Source organism: Struthio camelus, chromosome 5, assembly GCF_040807025.1.
Source record: "Struthio camelus isolate bStrCam1 chromosome 5, bStrCam1.hap1, whole genome shotgun sequence".
In the NCBI taxonomy this organism is placed as follows: domain Eukaryota; kingdom Metazoa; phylum Chordata; class Aves; order Struthioniformes; family Struthionidae; genus Struthio; species Struthio camelus.
The window spans coordinates 46911290-46936546 of record NC_090946.1 but is presented as its reverse complement, the minus strand read 5'-3'; the positions used below and the strand labels follow the sequence as shown (position 1 = coordinate 46936546).

General features: G+C 36.3%; 1 protein-coding gene across 28 annotated transcripts in view; it reads left to right on the top strand.

The window, feature by feature from the left end:
- Positions 1–25257, top strand: part of GPHN (gephyrin) — a 325345-nt gene that overhangs the window by 188793 nt on the left and 111295 nt on the right. For 18 of the 28 annotated variants that reach the window (XM_068946259.1, XM_068946254.1, XM_068946268.1 and 15 more), the window contains 4 exons: positions 9034–9128; positions 13977–14043; positions 21381–21653; positions 22876–22983. In XM_068946259.1, the coding sequence (XP_068802360.1) occupies positions 9034–9128; positions 13977–14043; positions 21381–21653; positions 22876–22983 (543 nt within the window). The remainder of the gene's footprint in view (positions 1–9033; positions 9129–13976; positions 14044–21380; positions 21654–22875; positions 22984–25257) is intronic. The other 10 variants (XM_068946267.1, XM_068946262.1, XM_068946258.1 and 7 more) reach the window with 1 other exon arrangement.

Here is a 25257-nt window from a genome sequence, read left to right as displayed (position 1 = left end):
TGCCAGTAGTTAAATAATCCCATGTAGTCATTCTACTGTGTTTTGGCTTTCAAAATCTATTCAGCTCTATTGTTCAGTTCCATTGTTCAGTTCCATTGAGTACGTCATTCAGGTATATCTGTATAAACAAGCTGTTTAGACTCTGAATGCATATATTGTATCATTGGCTCTCACTGAAGAATTGTTTCTGTGAGTTGTTAGGTTTTGGCAAAGCTACCTTAAAGCTTTTGTTGTTAGACTTTATCATTTACCCTGGGAATAAGGATGCTGTGCAAGGGAATCTTCAGAGAAAGTGCAGAACTTCTTGTAATTCCTTGCTATTGGATTTGTCATGGTATATTCTTGCAAAATTATCACTCAGTATTCCATCCTTTACAGTATAGAAGGTGTGTTTTAGGAGGGATATTTTGTTAGTTTTCATTATTTCATTGACTGTCTTAGAGCTAAAATTGTTTGAAAGAGCTACTTTACTTATGGAAGAAACTTTCTAGAAGATTCCTAGGCAATATTCACATTTGACAGAAGGTAGCAAGTTATAGTCAATAGTAGACAATGCTGCTGCTGCTTTCAAGAGAAAAAAAGCTCTGTGTCTCAGTCTCAGTAGCAAATGCCTTAGAGTTAAAGCATTGCAAAAGATTTTATTTAGAGACGTGAAATTACAAGTAAAGACTCAGTTCTTTCACTACCCAAGAGACTGGGCAAGTCCTTAGAGAAAGCAGCATATATTTCTGATGGTAGATTTGTTCTTTGTGTGTAGTGATAAGGATCTCTAAAGAATAGGATCTTTTCTCTTCATGTGACACTAATATCAGAACTAAGCAAAGTGATAGTTTTGCTTCTCATATGAATGAAGTTCTAGACCTCATCATCTCATATACTTTTTTACTGTATAAGGAATCCAAAGTTGGCACTAATTCTGTATGAAATGAAGCCATCTTTACTCTGATTTGTTTGGTGTAGATACGTAGTTTGAAAGACAGTACCCATAAAAAGCAGCACTATATAGGGCTATTGTTATGAGACAGAACTGCCTATTTATGATAACATTAGTTAAAGCTAATTATATTGTCAGTTGCATTTATTGTAGAATTCTTAACTGACACATTAAGAACTTGAGCTCATTTCTACTGTATGATTTGCTGAGAACAAAATTTGCACTTTTTTCCAATTTTTAAATTTTTACAGAATTTTGAAAAAGTTGTGATGAATAATGTAGTTTCTTACATTCTATATTAAATATAGAGCAGTTTGAAGTAATTGAGAGAAAAGTTAAAAGAATAGTAACAATAAATAAAATTGTAACAATATTTCAGTTGTACTATTTTTGTTGAACAGCTATGAGTTCAGTCGGACATGAAACGGGGCTGAAGTGGGAAGCACAGCAGTTTGCAAGTGAAAAATAGGACCAGAAAAGAAAATATCCATCTGACCCTTTTCTGGAATCAAGTACAGTGGCCTGTTTCCAACTGTCATTTTAACATGCTAATCCTCTTAACCTCTCCCCCTGTACAAATACTCTGTCTTTTGACGCTGGCTTAATACACATCATCATCCAGCTGTAACATAGCATCTGGTGGGCTGCATAAATCTTTACAGAGTCTAAATGCATTCCTATAGTGCAGAAAAGCATTTCATGTTTTATTTGCTTGATTAAATGTTCCTAAAAATGATGATTATTTTAGTTTTATCCCAATGTGTGGGGGGGAGCAGTATCATAAAATTAAGATCAGTTTGTATGGCATAAATGTTTTATACACATTTACTATACTAAAATTGTGTTTATCAAGCATAGGATAAGAAATGTTATTATTAATATTTAATATTTACTAATAGTGGTATTAAGAAATGCATATGGTTTCACTGTTCAGGTGCAACCATTTCATTAATATTTCTATTAAGCGAATGAGGCAGACAAATCTGTGAGGTTTATGTAAATCTGCTATAACCAGGGTTGACTCAAAACTTAGAAACCTACAGAGGTGCAGAAACAAGTTACAAATCCAAGTTTTGTTTTTCTACTGTTTTCATTTAACTTTTCAGCTTCTTAATTGTGTATAAAAATGTGAAGCATCTTCCCCCAAATTATTTGCAAGTTGTAAATAAAAATTAAACTGGTTATTATGAAAGAAATCTGTTCATTAGTTTGTTTTCAATTGATGAAAAAAATCTACAAGGAAGGTTATGATACATACTACTTGTTTGATTATCTAATATTCACCCAGATAATTCTTTGCTGAAAAAAATGATATAATTAAGCCCAGCTATTACAAATTAAATATATCATATCTGGCTCATGCACAAGTCATTAAAGTGTTTTCAGAGGTATCTCAACCAAACAGTTTCTTTTTGTTTTCATATACATGGTGGAATTGTACTGACTGAACCATGTGCTCATACTGGTTTATAAGCGAGAAGGATATTGAATCATCTCCAGGCTTCTCAGTCTCATGCCTTATGTTTTAGATAACAATAAATAGTATGATAAATCCCACTGGAGAGAGTGAGGGAATTTGAAGGTCACAAGGTACAGGCACAGAGAATCACGAATACAATAAGAAACAGAGAAGACAAAGAGTAGATTTTCTTTTCTATATTTAATCTAATCTTACAGCAATCGTGACACTTGTTCATCACACAGATAAATTCTGTAGGGATCCTTGTCCTTCTGCAGCTTTTGGGATCTTGCTGGCAGCAGAGTCAATGTGAATATGCTGAGAAGGCAGGCAAACTTCAAATCAGCGTTCTTGCACTCCAGAATTATTACCAGTGAAAATGTCTTACTGGTGTGTGCAGATATACCAGTTTGTGGGTTTCAGTTTTAGCTGGCTACATTAATCAGGGTTTCATCCACCTTTGGCTGTATGTAGATTTGATTTGGGAGAAGAGGAAAAGGGACATTTAACCATGTCATGTAGTATGGGAATGTGTACCAAGCTGGCCACTGATAAGAGGGAGATAGAATAAGGAGATAGAATAAGCCCCCTTATAATTTTAGACATGTTTTGTTTCAGGCAAAACGAATTTATAGAAGCCTGGGAGAGCTCTTTGTGTGTGTCATTATTCATATGACACATGTGGCAGCATTTAACATCAAAAAGACCTAACAGGAACATCAGAATGGAGACTCACCAGACTCGGGCTGAGTTTGTTATTGTACAGTTGACAAAAGCCTGGCTAATTGCTTAGTGAGGAGGAACAGACACACATGGTAGGGCAGCACTGGCCTAATATCCCTGTAGCACCACCAGTCCATTGCTGTTTGTGGGGCCAAACATAGTGATAGGCACTTACTTTAGCCTTATGTCAGATGTTTGCCACTCTGGGAGCATGACACACTTGACAGTTATGTACATACCCACATCATTAGTACTCAGAGATGGCTTATTGTTCAGGAAGTGATTACTGTCAGGCTATTACTTCTAAGATGCGTGTAGCCAGCGTCATTGTTGTGGGAGTGAATCCGTCAAAAGCTCTAGAATGACAGCAAACACCTACTTCTGGGATCCATTCTCTCCAGGCAGGATACTGGGAGTGGGGAATAAGAAAAACTCAAGGAAAGTGGTTTAAATCTGATGTTCATTTAAAAACTTTCTCGGGTATTGAAAGAAATGAACTGCTGTAACCTTTATTTCTTACTGTACTAACAGAAGAAATAGGTAAATGATTTTTTTAAGCCGGAAGTTCTAGCCTAGAACCTTCTAAACTCTATTTTGTTTCCTGCAAAATAATAGCAGGGAAGTAGAGAATAAACTGGAATAGCTGACTTGTGAATATAAATTAAAGGCATATGTGTTATCTGCAGCAGAGATGTACTGAATGACCTTGAAGAAGGTATCAGCTCCAGGCTGAGAGAGGCAGTTTTTGTTCCTAGTGTATACACCTCTTTTACACATCTCACTAAAAGACGTGACTGACATTTTTGTTGCATTTTTAACTGATCTGTCTCCGTATTTCTTTGTCCAGTCATCTGAGATTTGACTTCGTAGTCCGTTACTTCTGTTACAGAGAGTTGTTCGGTTAGCCTTCCCAAGACTCCTGCTTTCACTGTAAAGCTCAAATATGCTCTAACCCATTATCTGTGCTAATTCTGTAGTCTGTTAAATATGTATTATGTGCAGATTTGCTCATTCATGAAATAATTTGCATAAACTCTTACACATGGAGCACCACAGTACTTTGTAGCTTTATTATATGCTATACAGAACCAGAGTTGAACTTTTCCAATAGAAAAAATGTTCCTAACAGAGGCAGTCTTGGTTATCTTTATTTAATCAAATTTATTATGAATTCCCAGTCTCATGTTTACATTTTAGTTAAAAAGATAGAGTTCTATTACCCTTCCAAAACTGCTGAAAGGTATATGAAATGTTTCAGATCATTACATACTATTAAGAGATCAAACTTTGCTATATTTAATACCTGGAAGAGAAAGATAGGGAGTTTCTGAGCATTTGAAAAAGAAGAGTCCTAGATCTCTTAATTAAATCAATCTGCAGTGGGTATATCCTCCAGAAGCTGCCTGGGAGGGCTTCCACAGGTTAGAGATTGAACTAACTGAATTTACATGGAGGGAAAGAAAGGAAATGAAGCAGCAGAGAACTCTGCAGAACCAGTTGGCAGTGAGCCACCTGTTAAGCAACCACAGCTACGTCAAAGATATCTAAAAATATATCATTTGGCTTGGGAGCATAATGCCCTCACTCCAATGAAAAGGCACTTTGAGAACAGCCAAAATTATGTTTAAAAAGATTTTGTGTTTATTCTTATGTCAATGAAATATATAAGAAAAATGTCTCTCATAGACATTAAGTACCAGATACTTTGGTGCAATAAGTATTGAATTCTGTTAGTCTCTACTTATTCCCCTACTCCTCTCTGAAGTAGAAACTATTCTTTGACTGCTTTCAGTCCTGTTGTCTCCCTGCCCACTGCACAGCCTTACACTCCTATCATATCTTGTCTCCTTTTTACTTCTGCTGAGGTTTTCCCTCATTTGTTATCCCTCCGAGCCACCTTTTTCAGTCCTGTTTCCATTCCACTCACTTCATTCACTTGCCCTCACTGCACTGTCATCCTTCCCCTTCAGAGAATCCTATTGCTTAGATTTCTGCTCTGTGATTCTTCATTTCCATACACTGCTTAGGCTTCCTTCCTGCTTCTCACGTTCCCTTTTCCCATCTCAACTACGAGCCTCACCTATCTCTGTAACCTCCAAATTGGCTCTCCTGCATTTCCATGACTTTCCTGAACTTACGCATTTGCCTCCAAATGCTTCCATTTCTGTGGAACCTGTCTTCCACCTGCATCTGGAGTGTATCTGTCTTCCTTGTACCGTCACCTCGTGGGGGGAAATCAGTGCATCTTGCTTGCTGCCATTTTACTCTTTCATCCATATTTACTCATGTATTTTCCACCTACTTTTAATGTAGTCATAAGCCTCAGGTTTGAGAAATTAGTGTGTAGATGTAGTCCTGATGAAGGCATTAGTGTGACGACTCTGAGTGAAATCTCCTCCTCATTTTTTTCCTTCTTCTACCCATGGAGTACTGTCATAATCACTGATAGAGTCAGGGATAGTCGTCTTGATTTGTGATTCGTTTTTGTGGAAATACTGTGGCCCCTTGCAGCAGGCAAAAGCTGGCTGATGGTGAGACTACCAATAACTGTGTGGCAGCGTTTTCCCACTATATGTTTCTTAGTTTCATCTCAAACAGGTAACATTCATAAGCCTAATGCCAGCAGTAGTGAGATTATGGAAGGTCTTAAAATTTAAAAATATCAAATATTGTGAAATATTTGAATATGTGAAATAAAATCACATTTATTTGGAGGCCTGTAAGTCTCACTCTGAAAACATCTGGCCCCATTAATGTTAAAATGTTTCAGTTCTATTACTGCAATATATATAGCAACTTTTCTATTTTTAATACACTCATATTCTCCCACTTGCACAATGTCCGAAAACCCCAGTATCCTCTAATCTTGTCAAGTGAGTGAAGGAAAGCTGAATTGTGATGCAGTGTAAGGGGCTAGCTTCAGTAAGTCAGATACTTAGCTGATGATTTTTCCATAACCATCATTGAAAGTGTCTAAAGTTGCCCATGAAATGAAACGGAACAATCTTAATTTAGCCCCACTGGAGTACTGGTAAAAAGTGAAGATGCTGAGACACTATAATTCTTTAATAATTTGCATGTAGGTGAATATTGGCACCCAACACTTAACTCCTGAGCTGGGCACCAGTGAGAACATAGTTTGACATTTCTCTTCCTCCCTCTCCTCTCTCTGGGAAGAAGTACTAGAAAAGCTGGCAAACAACACACCGGTTAACTGTTACTGAAAACTGACAGTTATTATAGATAGACAAAAAGTATCTGCAAATCATTGCAGCTCGGCTAACTTCATTCATACACACACACACGCACACACATGAACTAAGTAAGAATGTGCTGCCAGTGTCATGGTGATTGCTGTTCCTATATGCGGCACATTTTAACTCATGTGTTAGTTAAGGACCTCCCGAGAGTGGATTCTCCAGTGCCTGATTGAAACAGCAGATGTCACTGTAAAAGGTGTTTACTTAGCAGCAGCCATTTTGATTAAATCTGTCCAGTTAGGCTGCAAATGTGAAAGCAGACAGTCTTCCCTGGTTCACAGAAGTCTGCCTGCAGTAATAAATGTAAACACATACATTTTGGAAAAAAATTATTTAGAAGCTTATATGGAGGGTTATACACCTTTTCGGACTTTCTGCCCTTTCAGATTTTGCTTCTGCTAAGTCTATACATTTTTAATAATCACACTGCCTGCTAGCAATGACTGTTTGTGAAGGTCATTTTTCTTGTGAAGTTAGAGAATGGGCTTGAATTCCATTGAAGGACTCCCTGAGCTGCAAGGTCATGGTTTATGGAACTCTTTTGCATCTTGCACTACCTTTGAAGCCTCTTTAGAATCTTAACTAATGAGATCTTCAAAGTGTCACTGTGCTCAAGGGCAAACAAAGAAATCTCAAAATACACTTTATATTTAAAACTAGTTTCGAATAGCTTTGAAGCATGGTGTTAGCCAAAAGTAAAAGGCATAGATATGCACTTGCAGCGTATGCACACACACAGAATTCAGTATATCACCTACTTTTTTGTTCTCAGCAAGATGTCTCTACACCATTGCAAAGCATTTTTCTTCTGTACTGCAAAAATCATCAGGTATATGGACAGTCATCAGAATTTTTAATATGTTTTTGATAATATCTCAGGAGGTATCTTTTGGCAATCTCCCTCTGTGGAGAGGTTTTAGTTTTGAGTACATCCTACATCGTTTCTAGCCTGTTTCTTCTCATTTTCCTTTTGTTGAAATAGAGGCCTTCGGTTGTATTTATATGACTTTTTTGTTTCTAAATAGAAGATGACAGATACTAAAACCCACATGCTATGCTTGAAATAAGAGAAATTGTGGTCTCAGCCATTTCATTTAAGTTGTTTGGTTTTACAAAAGTCAAAGGTCCTTCTTCCTACAACTGAGCGCATGCTGAGTTTGCTTAGAGGTAGGAGATGCAAAGTTTTACTTGATATTTGTGTCTGATGCCTGCCGATATATGCCTCTAAAACATGTTAAATGTTAGTGGCAATGTATGAGATTATGGTCAGTGGGATACCTGCGGTTTTTTAGTTTTGTTTTGTTTTATTTATTTCTTCCCGTAAAGAGTTCTCCAAGCCCTACAGCTGAGGATAGTGGTTGACAGTTAGGACTCCTGGGTCCTTATAATGATACCTTTGGCTTACTCTGTCATTCTTCTTCTCTGTGACTTTGTATTTCTATTTGTAAACAAGGTATTTGCAAAAGTACACAGATCTGATTTATAAAGTAATCTTTCCCACAAAACCACTTGTCTATTTTTCTTCCATTTTATTCTTTTACTGTATCAAACTGCCAAGAAAACTTAGCTTGTTCGGAGTGTCCTTATATTTAAGATGTGCTTTTCTATTGTTCTTTTTGATAGCTGTACCATCAAAGCATGGCCATTTGCTGGATGTTTTGCAATGGATTTCACAGTTTTATGAGCATTGCTAACATGTTAGTTGTGCCAAATAATTTAGATCCTTGATTCGGAACATGAGTCAGGATGGTCCAAAGAACAGCTACTACTGTGACAGAAATGAAAAGAGAGTGGGGTTTGTAACCTTCCTTTGAAGTGTTAAGTCCTAACTAAAGTTAGAGGTTGGAGGACTATAACAGAACGCCTGCCTCCATTTGAGAAAATGTATATTAGGAAGTAAGGACAGAAATTTATGCATGTCCCTGGAAGATAATTTCCCAAGTGATTCCCTCTGTGGAAAAAGGACTAAAAAGACAAGAATTTTCAGACTATGCTTCTCAGCCTTTTGATGCCTACTGCGAAGGGACCGCTTGTGAACAAAAGCCACCAGCCTGTTTAGAATCGCTATTTTGCTGACATGATCAAAAGGGAAGGCTTCAGCCTCTGCCCATTACCATTACCATTTTACTATTTTCCTGCCTGCCTGCTGCTACATGGGCTTCCCTTTGCAATTTTTTTTTTCTGTCTTCTGCTCAGACAGATTCACCTTTCTCATGCCTGGGAAAATCTCAACTGGAAAATGCAAATGAGATTGTTGAGGAAGAGAAGACAGCAACATTTAGTATTCTCTTTGTATTAAGTCTTCTTTCTGCTTACCTCCCAAGCTTTTTTCTGTTTCTTTTAGAAGGAGCTGTTGCTATTTATGTGGTGTTGAGTAATGTTTCATTCATATTTAGGGTCCTGACTTTTAAAATTTTCTGTAGGAGTCTTTACAACAAATACAGCTAACAGTGCTTCTTCCTAACCCCTTCCCTTTCCTTATTTTACACAACCAAGGGAAAATTCTTTAAAAGGTTTCAGTACTGAGAATTTATCATGGACATCTTTGGACTCTGAAACAATTAAAGGAGATATTCTTACCCCAAAGTTAGCTGGTTATATATTTCTTGTCCTTTTTGTTGTTTTCACTCACTTTGCTATTTAATCTTTGATTACAGGCCACTAAAGAAGTAATAGAGCGAGAAGCCCCAGGGATGGCCCTGGCAATGTTGATGGGATCACTTAATGTTACTCCTCTGGGCATGCTCTCTAGGTAAGAATATTTCTTTCAAAATATTAAGTGAACTGTTTCCCTGGAAATACTCAAGGTAATGGAATGAGTAGGCAGAAATGACTGATGACTGCCATTTTGCTCAAGAGTAGAAGTCTTAACTTCAGAGAAGTGGTCAAATTCTAGGAATGATATTTACATTCTGTAGTTAAATTCCCTTTGGAGTTTCCATTAGACCCTGTATTGTCCTATATTTGCTGTATCAAACTACTTGTAATATTGATGCATGCTGTTAAACAGCTGTATTTTCACCCTAGAGCTGTGGCATTTCAGTGGTGAGTGAAGAATTCTTCTGTATATTGGTCATCAAGTACTAAAAGCCTTCCTTTAGCCAAAAAAAGAAAAAGATAAATGCAAATGTGATGTTTTGATGTTGCGTTTTATGCCAGTATCGGCAAAGGCTCCCTAATTAAGTTAAAAGGTATTTTATCCCATGCTTTCAGATTTTAGCACTTTAACTGCTGAACTCTGGTATTTCCCACTAAATAATTAGTTAATTTTTCGTAAGTTAATTTGGGCTTGCACATTGTTTCAAGGTGACTAAAAACCAGTGATGCTTACAGTTTTTTGATTTCTCATTGAATAATAGGAAAACAACAACAAAATAATTATAGAAGTTATGAATAAAGAAGGAATTTGCGGCTATATTTGATAATTTGTATTCAGGTGCTTGCATTTTTAAAGAACATTTAGATGAGAGTTTTAGAGATTTGACAGGGTATTTTAAAACCTTTTGTACCACTTGCTGGGGGTGAAAGAGCAACATTACCAAGTTATATCTTTGGATTCTGTCCCAAGTAGCAAGTATTTTCATTTTTATATCTGATGTAATATTTCATATCATACTTTGCCTTTATCTGAAAGGAAGGGATAACAGCGAGTGCAGCAGCAAGGAGAGGAAAGGTTAATTCAGCTATTCTGTTTCTGATTAAGAAAAGGATAGCTGTTTATATGATACTGCATAACCAAGCTTGGTTTAGGGTGTGGTGTGGTCAGAGTGGCTGAAGGGATGGTTGTAATGGTAATGGAACCAGAATGCAGGATTGCACGCTGACTCTTCTGTGTGTAGAGCAAGAAAATGTCCCTGAAGTACAGCCACTTTCAGTAGTCTTTGAAGAGGATGACAGGACATCACTTTTTTCTGAGTCTATACTGAAAATGTTTTGCAAAGATACTGTATGCAATCGTATTAGGCCTTCAAAACAATTTCCTGCCAAAAACCCATATTTCAGGCCTAGAAGTAATCAGCATAGAAAAGGCTGGTATGTGTATAACATTATTACAGTCATGAAGTTAAGTGCACAAAAATTACATAATTCCAGCATTCTATTTTCTTGGGCAATATCAGTTCTTGCCCAGTGATTGCACACATGTGTTACTTTTTTTTTTTCTTAGAATTCCTCTGCAAGAATTTAAGCTGGAGGGTACAAAAATTTACTTTCTTTGTTTTGATTGTCATATGTGTACTGCTATATCATTTTTGGTACCCTGTATTCAAGATCTCTGCATGCAGACTTGCTTCCTCTGGGAATTTTCTTACACCACTTCTTAATGTAAGACGTAAATTAGCTACAAATTGCTAATATATTTTCACAGAAGACCTTGTAAATTTAGGTCATTTTGTTATCCCCCTTTTACAATAAGAAGTAAGGCATACGTTGATAGAGGTCAAAAGCGTACAGTAATGTTAGGTACGCAAGTTGAGAAACGTAGATCCTGATTTCTGAGAATACTTAGCATTAAATGTCATTTGTTCCAAGCTTAGCTCTCATTGACTTCATTTTGACTTTTGAATAATCAGTACTTTGATGAATCAGACCTCAGTATCTCAAGCTGAACACAAGGAAATGAGGAACAAGCAAGTAGTCATTATTTGTGAAAAGTCTGATCGTGTGACTTGTCCACAGGAGTTCTGTGGCAGAGACAGTATAGTTTTTGATTTTGCAGAGTAGTTTGCCAGCTGTGAAGCTACGCTTTCTGTTACTGCTCACAGTCCAACCTGCCCAAATAAGACCAGTATCTTACATGCAATAATTACATTTATTATGTAACCTTGATTTGTCATAGGAACATCTGGGGACTAAATGAGGCAGGTATTCAGTAAATCATATATAAAAATATATGATATAGTTCTAAAAAGTTATTGCACTAGCTGCACATGAGTGAGATAAATTTAATGACAGCAATCAGCTTCGGTTCTAGAGGTTCCTTCTTTTGCATAATATATTCTGCACCTTTTGTAACATTCATATGGATAATTTTGCATGTAATTTCTTGTGCTTTTAAAAAGGAAACAAAAACAAAAATTGCATTATGCAGCATTAAGCTTCTATGAATCACCCACAATTTTGGAAAAATTAGATCAATCGCATTGACTTTTATCACTTAAACTTACAGAAATGGTTATAGGTTATAAGTTGTCTTCCAGCATAGGTTATTGGTTGTGGACCAGCATTAGGAGGTGATACTTACTGATGAACAAGGCGCAGTGAGACTGTCATATTTTGGATTCTGTTCGGAGCTCTAGCAGGGAATATCTAGGAAGGTCATAGAAGTTTGTCTGTGTTCACTGGGAGTGTTTTCCTTTCTTCTCTGTGACCTTCAAACTGTTCCTTCTCCCAGAATTATCGCTTCCCTTCACCTTGTTTCTTATCCAGCTCAGCTCCCCTTGCTGTTTGGTCTTTGCTGAGGCTTTTAAACCCACTCTCTGTCTCCTCACCCACATACTTAGCTTTGCCCCCATCACAGCTTCTTTTCAGGATGGTTATATTTTTTTCCAGTGAGATCATGTTCTTCTCCTCTACCTCTGCATCAGACTTGTATCTCTTTCTTCCCACATCCACTGTTTTACTGTCTTCCCCCCAGTCTCGTTTTTCCTTCCGCTACCTTGCTTCTCTTCCTATTCTTCTTTCTTGGGTTTCTCTGTTTTTCCTTAAAATCTGTGCTCTGCATCACAAGGCTGAGGATAACAAGAAATCCACAGCATCTCTCTCAAGTGTTGCCCATTTTGAGCAATATCATTCGTCTCCCAAGTTACCCGGAAAGCATGCACATTCTGTGTTTTTATGTTGTGAGCACAAACAAGATTTTTTGCAAACCATACGGTTCTTACTTGCTTTTACTTGCTTTTGCATGCTCTTGAGAAATTTTTGACAGCTCCATTTCTGCTTTGAGCCACTAAATGTGATTGTAAGCAGCCTAAACTTCTTGCTTTCTGGAGAATGGCTGCTGTTTTAGTCCTTTTTTATTATTGGTGGTTGCACTGGTCATTTAGCTTATATTGTTCAAAATTATTTAAAGCAGAATAAAAGAGTCAAGGAGATTATTAAGGGAGTTATGTGTCAAACAGCACTGTGAATAATTCCTATTTCCCTTATATTGAATCTGTGGTAAGTTATATGCTGCATATGGGACTTGCTGGATTGTGTTTTTGGTACTCTCTGACTTTCACCAGTGTAGCAAGTGAAAAAGTACATTTCTGTAACTTAGGCTCTTCATCTTTGTACTGCAGGAGAACATTCCTAAAGTGCCTAGAATTCTGTCTTAACTCAAAGGTTCTTTCATGACTGGGAGGTGCATGTAAGAAGTAAATACAGGGAAAGAGGCCAGGAGTCAGGCAATATTCAAGCTGGCAGTTGAACATAAGACCTATCTCCTGTTCAGACTGGTTTGACTGTGATATCAGATGTTCATTTTTGTAGCACAAAAAAAGCCCCCATGCTATTTAATTGTGAACACTCCGACAGTTGTCACAAGAAAACTTGTAATTATGCTAGAAAATGCCATACTACCAACAAATGACATTAATCAATTTGTATAAGAAATCCAGGAAAGTTAGCCACACCACAAACCATATTCTTTGACTCTAAATCTTTGGTACTAACCTATGGAGAAATTTATTTTTCTTCATTCTCTCTTTGTTTATGGCTTATGTTTTTATTTGCTAAGGAGATAATTTCTTTTATACTGTGCTTTCCAAAACTATGTAGTTTGCTTTTGTGCTTTTCTTTTTTTTCTTATCCTCCTTCTTATCCCCATCCCAGGTTTTTCACCACTAGTTTGGTAAACAGTGGAGAAAAACAGGACAAAATCTGATCATTCTTTTTTTTCTTTTCTTTTTTTTTTTTTTGGAAAAGTATTTAGCTAAAAGGAAGAACACGCAAGCTCTAAAAGGCCATAAAAGAATAAGAGCAGCATTGTTCAGCACCTGAGTGTTTAAATTCAGCCCTGCATCAAGACCAGAGTAATTCCTTAAAGACAAAAATAAAATTTTACTTGATAATTGATTTCTTCTTTTTTGAGGATGAAGAAAAGACTTTTAGGAAGAATTAGATTTGAATTGCCTAAGTGTAATTTTCACTTGAGAATCACTTCCTTCTGTGCCTTTCACATGTTGTATCTTTAAAAAAAAATGAAATAGTTGAATTAATGCAACCAGCATTACTTATATTTTTGTCTAGCAAGCCGAATAATATTTGACGCCATCAACCAGGTTGCAAAGGAACCATATGTTTGAACAAATAGGAATTAGATCAAAGAATGTATTTGATGCAAGTAAACAATAGAATTAAGGGACCACAGGTCCAAATAAGATGAAAATTTGTCACTATTCTGTTAGTTGAATGTCAGAATATGTCAGCCTTGTCTCGTGCTTCTAAAGCTTCTCCTGAGCCATTTTATCCGAACGTGATCGGCAAACATTTTTAGATATTGTAGAATGATCTGACAAGAGCTGATAAATAATAAAATTTCTCTAAATACTTTCTTCATGTTTTTATGGTGGAGAAAGTTGCCTGCAAGAATTTCACTCTCTTTTTCTTTTTTTTTCAGACCTGTATGTGGAATCAGAGGGAAAACTCTCATAATTAATCTGCCAGGTAGCAAGAAAGGGTCACAGGTAAGAAGCGTACATAATAATCTACTACTGAGGTCCCATGATAAGTGCCTCTCATTGTTTTGAATGGTAGAAATTATCTACTACAACAATTTTACAAAAATTAAATGAAATGCATATTCATATAACTGAATGCATCATCGTTCTCAGTCAGGGAAAATGCAATTCCAATCTGACTGAAAGTGCTGTGCACAGGAGAAGATTACATGTACTTCAAGAGAGTGCTAACTGCAGCAGACCGTGCTAATGAAAAGGGTCTAATGGTCCCTTACACTTTCTCCTTCTTTTCTAGTCAGTCTGTACCTGATCTCTGTTTGTCTACAGCTTCAAGAATGCATAATTTTCTACACAGAAGTAAGAGAAAGGCCTAGTGTATGATAAAACCTGCTAAAGTGTAAAGACTACTCCCAATTTTGGTCAGAAAGATGCAAAAATAGAACATCATTTTTAATACTATAAGGATTTTTGTTGATTTTTTGTATATAGATATCCAACTTTACACTCTATGTAGTTTGTTTTCTTCTTGCGTTTTGCTCGGTTTGGACAGGGAAATTAGACCTTGCGTTTTTTGGAATGCTTACTTTCTGGCTGTTTTATATGAATCACACATGACATTATTACCTAACATAAGAATTCCTCCTTTACTTTACAAATGTTTTACTCTTTACTATTATTATTACTATTTATTACTATTTGTAAAAGAATGTAAAAGTGTAAAAATAAATCAAAAAGTTAGGAAAGCATGCAGGTGACAATTTGAAGCAGACAATAGCAACTCAGGTTTATATTTCTGTCCGTCTCTGAAGGATAGCCTACTCAACATACACACAGTTGGTATAGATACATATTTTCAGTTGACATAGGAAAGGTTTTAACCTTTGCAGTGTGTGCAAATGCCACGTCACCTCCTTTTCTCCCTTATTCTTGGTACATGGGATTTTAAGGTAAAGTATGTCTGCCATTATTTAAATTCAGCTAATCATCTGGTAGAAGAGATCATTTTGCCATATAAACACTTATCAGTTGCATGGCTTTTTTACTTTTGCCTTCTGTTTGTCTAATCTCAGTTTAGATGTGGTTGACAGAGACAGTTGATGCCAGATGTACCATCCTCACATGGCTTCCTCTACTGGTGGCTCTACAACTTAACCCTCAGCATCCCACCAGTGTCTCATGTAGTTTCACCCAGGATCCATGATCTGTCCTCATAAGCACTGCCGCCTCCTTCTCGCTTAAGTGCCATCTCCCCTCCTTTTGGGAAGTTCTCGCTCTTTTACTAATCATGGCTATAAATCTTTCAGACTCTTCGTCCACAACACTGTAGTTAGTATCTGTGCAATACAGTTGCACTTCTACTATTTGCCACTTTCTGCTAGGGAAGTGACTACTGGCTAGTCATTTTCCTAGGATCCTTGTCATGCAGCTCTGCTATGTGAAGAAATAAGAGTGAAAAGAAATAGGAGTATTTCCTAGCATTGAGAACCATAAAAAAAGTTCCTTATGTTACAGAGGATCAAGGTACTACCGTAAGTATGTTTTAGTGTAAAGGAGAAAATAATGGTAAGAAGAGAAGCAAGCATTGAAATATATCTTGGTCTTGAGAGGGATATAAGCCTTGTAAGTTCAAGTACAGAATGATAACTCTAGCCACTGCCATCTCAGCTATTCAAGAAGGAACATTAATACCTCTTGATTTTGCTGGTGCCCGTTTCCTCATTTCCATAAGGCATCCAACAGGAAATATTCTTACTTCGTATTGACCAAGAACTTCTGTCAGTACAAGAAAGTACTGTTCATTCTTTCAACAGTTCAAGGGATCTTCATCAAGGTGCTGGTATTCATTGGCTGTGTCAGCCATTTAGGGAGAGAGTAATTAGAGCTAAGGGGTGAATGTCAGGGTATTGAATTAAGTACTTTGTGGTAAAAGAAATTAGGGAATGTGGGGAGATAATAGATATGCTGTCAAGGTACAGCCAGGGTGCGCATCTAGAGATCAGAACTACAGGGTGCAGTATGGACCGTATCTGCTGTAGCAGCCCATCTGAAGAGGTCTAGGTTTGCTCTGCACCTGTATCTGGATGATGGCAAAAAAGCAAATAAAAAACCACTTCCTTCCATATCTGTAGCCATTCTCCAACTTTCAAAAGCCTTTGAAGATTAGTATCCAGAAGTTGCATCTCATTCCTAACTTGTCTATAGTGTTCATTTGAATTGCATCAGTCTCTGTAACAGCAGTCTTTCTTCTCTAAGAGAGAACTCAGATAATACAAAACCGATTCAGTGCCTAAATTTCATCCCTCCTCTCCACAGTGAAATCTGACCTAACACTTATAGGATACATGTCAGCATGCATGTTTGTGACATTTCTTGCCAGACTATGTCCTCAAGTTTAGAAACTTAGCTTCAGACTTTCTTTTCCTGAAGTATACAACTCAGCCTTAAGGTAATAATCACCTAACTGATCAGGTTATCTTTGATTTGCCTTTTCAACTCCTTCCAGATAGGTCCCCTCACATTACTATGGAGTATTCATTTATGTTGTCTGACAAGCTTGGGGTAACTGGCCCTCTGGAAACTTCTTGTCAATATTCTGGAATACAGATTGGTAGGAAATACACAATGAGTTTTTCAGTCTTATTTTATTTGGCAAATACCAATTGCAGCATGATTTCTGTGTTCTAGTTTAACACGCAAGATGTTGTAATGTCTCATTATCTACAGGAAAACAGTAGCTCTCAGAAATCGTTCATGAGGTGATGTGTGCATGATCTATGTGTGGGGTATTTTGAAAACAATTTGTTTCCTCCTAGAATAGGAAAGGGACACTCAAGATACTTCCAATACTCACAACTTTTATAGGAGTTCTGGATGACTCTTTCGTTATTGCATGTTAATTGAAAGTGTTTGTTCTGGTGCAATCACTTCCATCAGAAAGTGAAAGAGCTCTGGGCCTCGCTGTTTGACATCTCTTCAACGGTATTATTTTAGAAGCTGTTCCTATGGAACTCCTGAACATTTTCAAGAGTGGTTACTGAATTTCAACTTAATTGGGAGAGAAATTTACCTTTCTCCCAGCAAAATAATTCTAGGGCTGAGATTATTCTTCACAAAGAAACATTGGGAGGGTTCTTTTTGTGTTAATAAGACTAGATCTTTCCAGTGGTCCTTCTGTCTGTGTGGATGGCTGATAGATCCAAAAAATCAGCCTTCTCGACACAAATACTACAAAGCAGCATAGCGGGCTATAGAACCCAGTATGAAACTGATACGGTAGATCTTCTATCGCTCATGAGAACATAGCAATCTTAATAAAAGATATCTTCACCTCTAGCATCTATCAAATGCATACCTGGAAGTCTGTTGACCTCTGAAACTGTTACTCAGTCACGGAGGACACAGTGCTAATGTGGTGTTTGGCAGAGCAGTCCTGAAGTTACTGTTTGCCTGAAAGACACACATCTCGAGAAATAAAGAATGTTTGTGTGCTGTCACCTGGAAGTAGAGGAAGAAATGGTTTTTAATGCTATTATTTTAAGGAGTAATCACAGTTTTTCAGATGCGTTGTCTGCATGTTTCACTGTATGGAGTCTTTAAACCCCCCTGTGGTTCTGTGATTCCTTAGAGTCTTTTTAGGAAATCTCATGAGATTCTAAAATTGAAAAGAAATTAAAATATCATCAAAACATGCACCAAGCATGAAGGAGGGTGGGACATGAGTATACCTACTTGAAAGTCTTCCAGTTATGAGTGGGAAGGCATATGTATATACGTGCACGAACCCACCAATGGGCCTCACATCTCAGAGAACTGGTTTACTGGTGAGTAGATTTTTTTCTGAAGTCTATACCTCTTTTGCTGAATTATGAAGGAGATAAAGTAGCCTACAGTCTCTGGCCATTTTTATTATGTTCAGTAGCACTCCTAACACATTAGCTACAGAAGAAGTTGTCACTTTCTGCCCTAAGGCATTCAGACAGTGAAGGTGGATAAATGGTATACAGAGGAAGAGAAAAAAAGAAATGGAAAATGTTAATAAGTATTTTAATAATAATTTGACATATAAGTAAATAATAAAAAGGTAATTCCGCTGGAAATAAAAAATATTGCTGTTGATTATTTGTTGCTGTCTTGATGATAATCTGTTCCGTCATCCTTTATTTTAATGTAAAACATCTTAAAAGTGTGAGATTTCAGCAAAGGTTTTTAAGGCATGTAGCAGAGAGAAGTGGTCGGATGAGTTGTTACCAAGAATTTCTCTCATTGGAATTCTCTCTCTTTTAAGATTTGCTAATTTCTTTTCCATCTCATTAGTATAATCGTGTAAGAAGCTTATATGAAGCTATGAAATTGCATCAATATATGTATGTATGATGCAATATTAATAGAAAATGGTAGCAGTGTAAATGCTTCATATCAGAGATGGACACAAATACTTTCAATTAAAATGTAAAGAGTTGAAGATCAGAGTAGTCTGAACTGAATATGTAAAACTTATTCCTTCTCACTGTATAAATTTCTCCCTTTCTATGAGTGACAAGTGGAAGTTCACTTCTAAAAAGGAGAGGTGTGTCCTGTTAGGACAAAAGTAGTATTATAATTGAAGGAGAAGGAAGAAGTACTTCAAATGAAGTATGATTAACAACTGTTTGCTCATGCCTAGCTTTGGTCAGAACACCACTATAAAAACTTCTCTTTACCAAAGAGTTTAAACTTTACTGTGAATGAAATCGTCGGGTATTGTCCAACTCAGAATATTTATTACTGGAAATGATATTGGTAGGAAAAGATCACAGACTAGAATTTTAAATTCTGGATTCAATTTGTAACCTTGCAAATAAGAAAAATAAATAATTTTTCACTAATGAGCTCTCCCTCTGTAGCATGAAGAGAAAGTACTGGAGAGACCTCCCCTATCCTATTACTGTCACCATTTCTACCTGTACTTCTAGTAGCTAATTGAAAAATAAAACTTTACAAGCTCTCAATTTTACATAAGGCTGCTATAACACGATAGTGAGGAAAAGCCCCTGTACTCAGAGCATCCAAACTTCTTAATGTTCCAAATTCACCGTTTGTGTGCTGTAGCCCTAATATTGTATTTGCAGTCATGAGATGCTAAGAGTTCCCACTTCAGAACAACTCTCTGTGCTCAATTGCGTGGCAGACTCTAAAGTGTTCTTTGTAGTGCTGCTGTGGAAATGAGCAAAAGGAGAGATTCAGGTGATGCCAAACAGGTTTTCTCAAGAGAACTTTTGTGTGGCATGTGCCACTGAATCAAGATTTGTAAATTACTTCTTTTTTTGTCTTACAAAAGCTATTCAATACTACGAAAGAGAGAAAAGTGTGATATTACTAGATACTCATTGAAATCCTTGGCTCTATGACAATTTACGTAACTGTACTGACAATTGCCTAAAATAGCATGAACTTAGAATACTCATTGGGAACCTATTCATCAATAGGCAAGCCAGTGAGACTTCATTTTGGGGGTAGGAGTGGGGAATGTACTTTTCTACTGGGTTAATAAGTAATGTACTTTTTCAATAACATATTATTTAATTATTGGTCAGTTCAAAGATTGCTCTCTCTGTCCACTGCTTCCTTGAGGTCTGTTTTCTTATTGAAGTGATGTTGGTTGTATACTTTAATTTTTTAAAACATTTTTAAAATAATACTCTGGAGGCCCGAGAACACTGAGCTTTGCAGTTACATTAGGAGTTGTATTATTTATTATATTTACATTTTGTATATATATTCATTACATACAGCATTTTATGCTCGTCTAGTTTACTCCACTTCTTCAGTGTACCAGCTTGAATGTTTAAAAAATTTATAAATCTTTTAAGTAGTCTGACCTTTCATTACTCTTAAAAAGAGCATTTGAAAGGTGGTTTCTTAATTGGAAGCTCTGGAGAAATGGAGTGTGTGTGAGTCATGTTTTTAACTTACAAAGTGGCTAATGCAAATTCTAATAATTTCTGATGGATAGTGTTTATTTTGTTTACTTGGTTATTTTTATATATGAAAAATGTATACTGACAATATCTATTTACTAAATGTTTTTCATTATTTTCTGGACACTCCAAAATCTCAGAGTCCGTTCAAAAAAAAAAAAGTTTTTCTTTCCTTAAGATTGAAACAAAACCAAAAATGAAGCAAGTGCAGCAAAAGCAGTAATGTCATCTCCTTCTACTCAGCAGTTGATATGTTCCTTAAATGCACTGCCACGGCAATTCATTGCTGTGGCCCCACCATCATTCTGCAGTCATATAAACTATATATGTACTCTTCTCAAATAACATGAAGAAAACTACTGAGGTGGCTGGCAGAGAGACAGCAGTCATAAATTGAAGCAAGGGAGCTTCCAAGTGGATTAAAAAAAGAAAAAAACACCATAAGGATAATTAAGCATTAGAACAGGCTCTCCAGAAAGGTTGTGGAGTCTTCGTTCTTGGAGGTTTTCAAGGCTTGACTTGACAAAGTCCTGATCAACCTGTCTTAATTCAGTATTGACCCCAATCTGAGCTGCACTAGAAGACATCCTGAGGTTCCTCTCAGCTGGAATGATTCTTTGATTCTATGAAGTACTAGCAAACTTTAGCAGCAGAAGTAGACATGTGAATGATCGTTACGGAACAAGAAGACACATTACACAAAAAGAACAGTTGCACAGCATCTACATTTTTTTTCCTCCAGCCATAGAAGAGAAACTTTTTAATTTTTTTAAGATCATAGAGCAAGGAGAGTTTTAAACCATAGATTATTTAAGAACAATTTTCCTGAATTATATGAAATTATAAGGAGGTCAGCAGGGTTTGTCATTCTTCCAGTTTATAGGATAAGTCCATGAATAAAAAAGTATATGGTTATATAAAAGCATAATTATGGAAACCCTCATGAATTGTTCTCTAAATGTGAAAGAACATAATAGGAATGAGGTGAAGCTAATATCCCTGCAGGGATAGAGTAAATATTTTTTTTATTCTGCATTTCTGTAGCATTCTGCCAACTTATATGAACTTGTTTCTGTATTATGTATTCAAGAGAATTTTAGTCTTGTTTTCCTAAGTTTTAATCCAACTTCAGGTTAATTAAAGTAGCTCTAACTGTTGTACAACTTAGTATATTTGGATGTAGAATAAAAAAATATATTGCATAGTCCCCAGTTCAGGTTCTCAGTTTTTTTCCCTCAATGAGCAACTGCACGTTTAGAGTTTTATTTACGGTCGGGTGGGAAAATATATCTAAGTCTCAAATATCTCTTAAGAGCAAATCTGACAAATCCCTGTCTACTTCTGCAGGTAACTTTTCATAGTCATTTCTCTTCTTGTTGTGTGTAGGAATGCTTTCAGTTTATACTGCCAGCCCTACCTCACGCCATTGATCTTTTGCGAGATGCCATTGTAAAAGTAAAGGAGGTACATGATGAACTTGAAGATCTACCTTCACCACCACCTCCTCTTTCTCCTCCTCCAACCACCAGCCCTCACAAACAGACAGAAGACAAAGGAGTACAGTGTGAGGAAGAGGAGGAAGAGAAGAAGGATAGTGGAGTTGCATCAACAGAGGACAGCTCCTCTTCACATATAACTGCAGCAGCCATTGCAGCTAAGGTGAGTCTGGCTTGTTTCCATAGAGGCACTTTAGTTTTGATCTCAGTACTTTCCACCAGTATTGTATTTGCATGTTAAAGCTCTATGTTGATGTTGGTGTGCTAGAACTGGTGGATTTTAGGTAGGTTTTCTAGAAGTGCAGCTTCATAAAAATCTGTGGATCCTGTTTTGTTAGGTGATCACAAATTTGAGTAGAACATAGAGTGTTTGTTATCTTGATGATAACATGCATTTTTATGAGACAATCTGATGTGACAGATTATTTCTGGTGGTTTTTTTAGTTCAAAGTACCTACATACCTGAACAGACAAAGTCCAGTAAGTGGCATATTAAAGAATCGTAGCAGAATTTTCTAAACCACAGTATCCATTTTGTGTCTAAAAACAATGATAAAAAATATGACAGAGAGGTAGCAGATGGAGACTACTATTCCCATCTACATGTCTGCGTAAGAGATGTGAAATTCTGCCACAAAACTGTCATTGCATCATCATTGCTTTCACCAGTAATTTTAGATCAATATTACCAAAACCAAAATAATAAATTTTAGACTATAAAAGGAAAAAAATATATAACACTTGCAAGTAATTATTTAAGTTAAACTGTTAAATATATTTTCTAAAGAAATACTATATTATTTGAAGTATTATATAATTTTTTTCTCAGTTTTATGCCTTCAGTTTACAACTAGAAAGACAATGAGACGATGCATTTCTGTATGTTTGGACAGGGTTTTTTTCTGAAATAATTTATTCTATATTAATTCCTACTGTGGGAACTGAAAATCTAAATAACTCAAAATGATAATAAACAACAACTAAATCAAAGCAGCAGCATTCTAACTCCAAAAATGTGAAATCAAGTCTAATGTATTTTAACATTTCCAAGACAGCTGCAGCTGGAAATCATCTCCTTGTGTGTAGAAAATCATGATTACGTATGTCTTTACAGGCATGAATTAAGCTAATTATCACTTGCAAGCTTTTTTTTTTTGTTAATACAAATTTTAAATTCATTAATTTCTTTTGGTATGAGCGAAGACACATAATCTCTGTGGTTTTTAAAGGCAGAAAATACCTGAGATCTAAACTGGCTGTGTTCATATGAGTTTGGCATTTCACTGTCCCATTTTGTTTTCACTTTGTTCCCTTCCAGTCATTTGCTTGTATAGTTTCATATTTTCCTGTCACTATATTCATAGCTGTTATGTATTGTGCATTAGAAGCATCCATCCTACACCAGTTCAGCTGTTATCATGGCAAAAGGTGAACAGCCCATTCCTGGTCTCATCAGTTATTGCCATCACGCAGCAGGCAGTGCAGGAGAACCGGTAAGACACACTTAAAAGAGGCTTTTGGACTAACTATATCTGGAGATATACTGCCTACTGCCTGCCTCCTATTCCAGTGTATGAACAGACAGTGTTAGTTATGCTATTCTAACAAATAAACAGCAGTGCTATCTTTTAGAAAACATACTACAGAAAATATTCTGTTTAAGATACAGAGCTTTAGCTCTGTGTAAAGCTCAGTGTAAAGTTCATGTTGGTTGTGTCAGTTTGTATCATCTGGCTGCTGAGATAATCATTGCTTTAAAGCCTGTGTTCTGATCAGTCATCGGCTTTTGTCACCTAATATATTCAGTTATTGAATATGATTAAAATAATCTCCTAAAATCATAACCTTAGAGCTATGAAATTTTGGTAACTTCTTCCCTTTGTTTGTATTGCTTTGCTTTTTTTTTCCCCAATAGCTTGTGTGTCAACATAACGCACCGTTTCCACTGGCCATTCATAATTTACTTTCATCACTTACAGTTTCTCCTTTATTCTTGTATTCTGTTTTGAAGTACTGTTTCTCAAAAACAGAAGAGAAGACTTGAGGAGTCAGGATCTAGTGTCCTCTCATTACAAATTATTGGCTTCCAGTGAAGAATAGGCAACTATTTCAATGAATAATAGGAAAGAAATGGTAACTCCAACTTCAAGTTGGTCCACACCCTGATATTATAACCTGGAAGTTTTAACTCAGGCTCCAGCAAAATATTATACTTTCTCTTCCATCTGTCAAAGGTTTAGTCTAGAAGTGAATCAAGACAGAATAATGGCTGTAGTGACATCAAGAAGAAAACAAAGTTTATTGTATGCATGACTGTAGGTTAGAGAAACCTACAGTGGTTGGTCTAGAGAAACATGTGCTGTCTGACCAGTTCATTCTACAAACTGAATGTAAATTCTTGGGACAATATATCACTAGTTTTGTTGACTAAAGGCTGCACTACTTTTGCCCCTTAGGCTAATAATAATTTAAACCATCAGTCAGAAGGTATAATGCTGCTGTATTTAGGACATGATGACCATATTTATTGAAAAGTCATTCAGGAAATGGGAAAGGAGGCTTTAAAGTTCACACAGCTAACAATAAAGCTATATATATATGTACACACATTTATTCCAGTAGTTTCATTTTTTTCTGGTGAGGTTAATGAACTAGGCATGTATATCGATATCAACACTATATTCTTCAGGATCATTAAAACAGTGGATTCAGCCACTCTCTGAACCATGCTATTAAACTATCAACCTGGCTTCTGTGCTGTTTGGCTAATTAGTCTTGAGCTATTGCATGGTGCATTCTGTAGCCCAAATCTGCTCTTCACACTCAGAGCAGAAAGTGACTAGTTTGTCAAAAGTTCTTTTTTTAACTTTCCTTTGTTTACATTTTTAAGATATTTTTGCTCTTGTGTAACAATCACCATAATTACCATCCACAGCTTATCTTCCTAGTACCTTGCCAGCACTGTCAATCTGTTCCAGTCCTGGACAAAAGAGAATAAAGAGCTCATATCTTTTCCTTTCTCCCCTTCTTGTCAGCATTTAATTCTCTAATCTCAAAACGGAAATATTTTAAATCAATATAAAGCTACTTCTGGAAAAGCTGATACCAGATAAAATTTCAGAAGCAGTAATTGATGGAGATGGTGGATAGGGCTGTGCTCTTGTTTCTTTCTGTGCTAATATGTTACAAGGGTTTTTCCCTTTCCAGCTATCTGTAAACAGAAACTATCTTCACTAAACTTAAGAGTTTTAATGTGTTCTGCTTAGAGTTTTGAGGAAGCCACCCTCTATTAAATTTGACTGAAACTGGCAAATGAGTTGAAAATTCTTAGGGGGAAACATCGTAAACATACTCAGAATATGGCTTCACAGAAGTTAAAAAAAAAAAAATCTCCACAAACATACAATTAAACTCCTGTCCTTCCTTGTTCCAGATCTCCAGGCTTATCTCCTAGGATGACTGAACTCTTCAACAGGGCTGATAAAAGCTGACTTGACTAGTGATGCAGATTATCTAAATTTATTTTTAAAAAGAAAAAGCATATTAAATATAAGTGAAAGAAGTAAGATATTCCCCTTGTCTCACACATGTGTATACATAGAAATCACATTCTGTTGTCCCTCTCACATACTGAACAGTATATATGCAGTCTATTTTTCGTATATTTATGTATATGCAGTATAAATATTAGTACCTTCTCTGAAATCAGTAGTTTGTGATGGTTTAAAGAGAATATTAATGCTATTTTTAGTCAAATGCAGTCTGCT